The 4,485-nt window shown below is 42.9% G+C and overlaps 1 protein-coding gene across 1 annotated transcript; it reads right to left on the bottom strand.

Moving 5' to 3' along the window:
- Positions 1-1,814: 1,814 nt before the first annotated feature.
- On the bottom strand, positions 1,815-3,818 carry LOC131428937 (uncharacterized). The gene is made up of 2 exons (XM_058592995.1): positions 3,360-3,818; positions 1,815-3,251 (listed from the first exon to the last, which is right to left on the bottom strand). The coding sequence occupies exons 1-2, from the start codon at positions 3,816-3,818 to the stop codon at positions 1,815-1,817; spliced, it is 1,896 nt and encodes a 631-aa protein (XP_058448978.1).
- Positions 3,819-4,485: the final 667 nt, after the last annotated feature.

A 4,485-nucleotide genomic window follows, 5' to 3' on the forward strand; every position in this document is an offset into this window, starting at 1 on the left:
CATTTTTCGCAAAAACAAAGAAGGCTTCACTTGATCTCGATTACTGTGAATTTCACACAGCGAAAAGTGGAAAAATCTAACCAAACTGTTCTAGATTTGCACTAAACTGAGGATATTTCCTTTCGATTTACGAACAACAAATCCTAATAGTTCTTCAGAAAACTTTTAGAGCCATTAGAACGGCTGATTTGGTGTAATTGTGGCAGGTTCAGGGTTTCGGACTTAGAAAATGGTACCGACGGGTTCGAGCTTACAACCGTCAATTGACTGATTTATTTTTTGAATTGTAGTTTTGTTCGATTTACATTTTCAATTAGTGTGAGTGTACATTTTTACCGAGAAGTCTTGAGTCTTGACCATAACATATTTAAAAGAAGTTTTGGATGTAACGATTGGAGAAGGCTAGTGTTTATTAAACATCGCTCGGCTCGCGGCGATGGCAAGAACAATTGAAGTTATTAATTTTCCTTCGCGCTAGGCGGAAAATCCACGCCAGCGGCGCGCATGGTTTAATGTGTTTGATTTCATTGCGTTACTTTGCTTATGCGCTGTAAGCAATTTAAGTGTTGAAGCAAAGAGGATCGTCATTGGTACCAAGCATAATTTCGGTCATGTTGGTCCAACTCGTTTAAAGTTTATGATTTGTAAAATGCTGATGCACCAAATCATAAGACTGAATGTGCTACAATGTATGGAAACGGAAACGTTTACAATGTATCTACATTGTGTCGAAATGAAATGTAGTATTGAGGTCGTTCTGACTATGTGGATTGGGATTAACGTGGAAAACGTGGTGGTTTCGTAATTCCGCCACACCTTCCCCGTAAAAAAAAGGCGGGTGAGTAATGTCAGAGACATAACTGGATGTCGTGAATACGAAAAAACTGACACGCTCCCATCACTTTTCCGAATATCAGTTAGTTGATTGATTGTATGAATTGTGCAAGCTTTCCTCTTTTTCACTAATAGAATTTGAAGCGATACACCTACATTAAAGTACAGATTAGTTACATTAAACAGCTACTATTCTACAACTATATATTCCAAACTTGAAACAATTCCTTTTTAATTTGCTAATATAGGAAGCTAGGTACAACAAATTTGTAGTTTATTTTTATTGAAGCTATGAAGTTCGAAGATATCTGATTCTTCTCGAAATTCCAGTACGAGACAATTGCAATGGCCTGGTCTTAAATGTATCTACGATCTTCGGTATGCAAGAGTGATTCTAATAATAATAATAATAATAATGATAATAATAATAATAATAATAATGATAATAATAATAATAATAATAATAATAATAATAATAATAATAATAATAATAATAATAATAATAATAATAATAATAATAATAATGATAATACAGATTAATCTGTATATATGGCAACCCTGTTTCGCAAGGCATATTTTCACACGACCCCATACTAGTATAAAGATGTGTTCAACATTCGCTTTCGCATTGCCGTTCGTAATTGAATGTGTTAGTAATGGTACAAATCTGCTTTTCTACCTGTTCTCGGAGCCATCGTTCTGACGGTGTCTCGTACGTACAGAGTAGCTGCTTTAACTTTGTCCTCGAATTCCTTGCGGAAGTGGACTGTATACGAATGAGCTACGGTTTCTTGGACGGATAAATTCAAAAAGCGTCTGTTTGGTACAACTGTCAAATTTTTACTACTTAAAGAACGAATGAATACATATGTGTTAGTAAGAGTGTTTGAGCATAGGTATAATAGGTTTTCTATTCTAGTTTGTTGTCTGGATCATCGTAGCAGGAGTAAACATCTACCCGGGCGTTGAAATTGGAAATTTCAAGATTCCAATTGCCCAGTCTGGTCGTCGCTCTCGTTGTCTATTGGCAGCAAGCAAATTTTCTTGACGGCACGCCTAGTTATGCCATTCTTGGTTCGCAAACTTACCACTCGAGTGTGCCCATCCTTGCCCGGATGGAGTTCGATTATGCGGGCCAGCGCCCACTTCAACGGCGGTGCATTTTCGTCGATGATGACCACCATTGCTCCAATCTTAAATTCAGTGACCTTCAGATCTCGTTGACGCCTTTGAAGTTCGTGGAGATAATCGTTCATCCACACTCTCCAAAACCTTTGCTTCATGTCCTGAATAAATTGTAAACGCGATAACCTGCCCTGGGGAATGCCAGTGTATGTGGGTTCCGAAATGGCCTGGAACTCTCTTCCAATGATGAAATGAGCTGGAGTTATGGCAGTCATATCATTTGGATCATCTGAGACAGGTGTGAGAGGGCGGGAGTTTAGAATTGCTTCGATCTGTGCGAGTACAGTAGAAAGTGCTTCAAACGTCAGTCGATGTTCAGCGAGAATCAATTTCAGATGCGATTTAACCGATTTAACTCCCGCCTCCCATATCCCTCCAAAATGCGGACTTCGTGGAGGAATGAATGACCATTCAATACCTCTCGGCGCGCAATACTCGTTCACAGCACGGATGTGCTCCTCGTTGTGGAACAGTTCGGCTAGGCGACACATTTGGTTATTGGCGCCTTCAAAATTAGTCGCGTTGTCCGAGTACAACTTCTGCACGAGACCTCGGCGACTAACGAATCGTTGTAGCGCACTCATAAACGCGTCGGAGCTTAGATCGGACACAGCCTCCAGGTGTAACGCACGGGTGGCCATGCAGACAAATAAACAAACGTATCCCTTGGTGGTTGTCGGATGTCTTGTAGCAGCACTTGATCTAAGATTGAAAGGGCCCGCAAAGTCCAGACCTGTATGCGCGAACACTGGAGACGGCTTGACGCGGTAGTCAGGAAGATCTTCCATTAATTGCGTGGACTTCTTGGGTCTCATCCGGAAACACGGTACACAGCGATGCAGTTCCTTCCGTATCACATTCTTTGCCTTGAGTGGCCAATACTGTTGCCGAAGGACGCCCAGCAGACCTCTTTGACCAAGATGCATGTTGACACGATGTAAATGCCTGATCAATGTTGTTGTGAGTGGATGTTTTTCAGGCAGAATGGCTTGATGACGATGTTCATATGGAATAGCAGCATTTCGTAGGCGACCACCTACGCGCAGCACTTCATCATTCGCGTCGATGAACGGGCTCAGGTTCTGAAAGGGTAACTTGCATTCCTTGTCGCTTCTCAGCATTTGTAGCTCTTTGTGAAACATTTCACCTTGTACCATCCGTGTGATCAAAATGGATGCTCGTTGCATTTCTGTTGCTGTAGGCAGTCCCTTGGCGATGTGCCTTCGACCACTCTAAATGTAATCGCAAAAACGGATCACATATGCCATCGATCGCTGTATGATCATGTACCGACTGATTCTGTCGAATATCGGTAGCCTCGAACGTTCAACTGCACCAACGAGTGCTGTTATTCTGAGTTCTGGTAGCTCCTCTTCCGAGAGTGGAGCTGGTTGATCGATCGACACTTCAGCGCAGTGAAATCTGGACGGTCCGTGCCACCGAAGCTGTCGTCTTTCCAATTCTGATGGCGATACGCCACGGGAAATTAAATCCGCAGGATTCTCTTTCGAAGGGATGTATTGCCAAGTGCGATCAACAGTCAATTGTTGGATTTGTCGAACTCGGTTGCTAACGAATACGGTGAGTGCTTCCGGAGATTTCTGCAACCAACAGAGGACTATCTGTGAGTCCGACCACAATCGAACAGAGCTAAAGTCGGAATCGATTGCTGCTAGCACCTTCACGGTGAGCTGAGAGAGTAACATTGCTGCTAACAACTCGGCCCTTGGTGTTGTAATCTCCTTTTGCTTGTTCTTCTTCCTCGGGAGAATTCGTGACTTACTGCAAATTATGTTCATGGTTGCTGTCCCATCGTGTCTTATTATTCGAGCGTACAGACAGGCGCCGTATGCCAAGTCTGACGCATCAGCAAATCCGAAGAGTTCAAACGTACACGATCCGTTACTGAAGATCCATCGTTCAATCTTGACGTTGTTCAAGTATTGTAGTTGATCACGGTAATCTGTCCACAGCTGTGCTAATTCACATGGTACCGGTTGGTCTCACTCTAAATCCGCGCCCCAAAGCTCCCGCATAATCAGCTTCGCTGCGGTAATCACGGGTCCTACAAATCCCAAAGGATCGAAAATTCGAGCAATCTGACTGAGAATCGATCGTTTAGTTAGTTGAGCGTTGGGATTACGACATTCCGCTACGATGAATGTGAATGTGTCCTTTTTGGGATTCCACGAGACCCCGAGCGTCTTCATTACCGTATTAACAGTTGGGTTTGTAATATCAACACAGCCTTCTCGTTGATGTTCAGGAATAGTAGCCAATAATGATTCCGCATTCGAACAGAACTTGTGTGCCTCGAAGCCACCTTCGTTGAGTAATCCAACTATTTGATTTTTTACCTCCATAGCCTTCTCCAGAGAACTGGCTCCAGTAAACACGTCGTCAATGTAAAAGGACTTCCTAACCGCCCCAGCACCGAGCGGGTATCTCTCCTTCTCGTCCTCAGCG

Source organism: Malaya genurostris, chromosome 2 (assembly GCF_030247185.1).
Source record: "Malaya genurostris strain Urasoe2022 chromosome 2, Malgen_1.1, whole genome shotgun sequence".
NCBI lineage: Eukaryota > Metazoa > Arthropoda > Insecta > Diptera > Culicidae > Malaya > Malaya genurostris.

Coding starts and splice junctions, on each gene's coding strand:
- LOC131428937 (XM_058592995.1), bottom strand. CDS start 3,818: ATGAACATAATTTGCAGTAAGTCACGAATTCTCCCGAGGAAGAAGAAC. Junction 3,252..3,359: donor AACTCAGAATAACAGCACTC/GTTGGTGCAGTT, acceptor GATTACATTTAG/AGTGGTCGAAGGCACATCGC.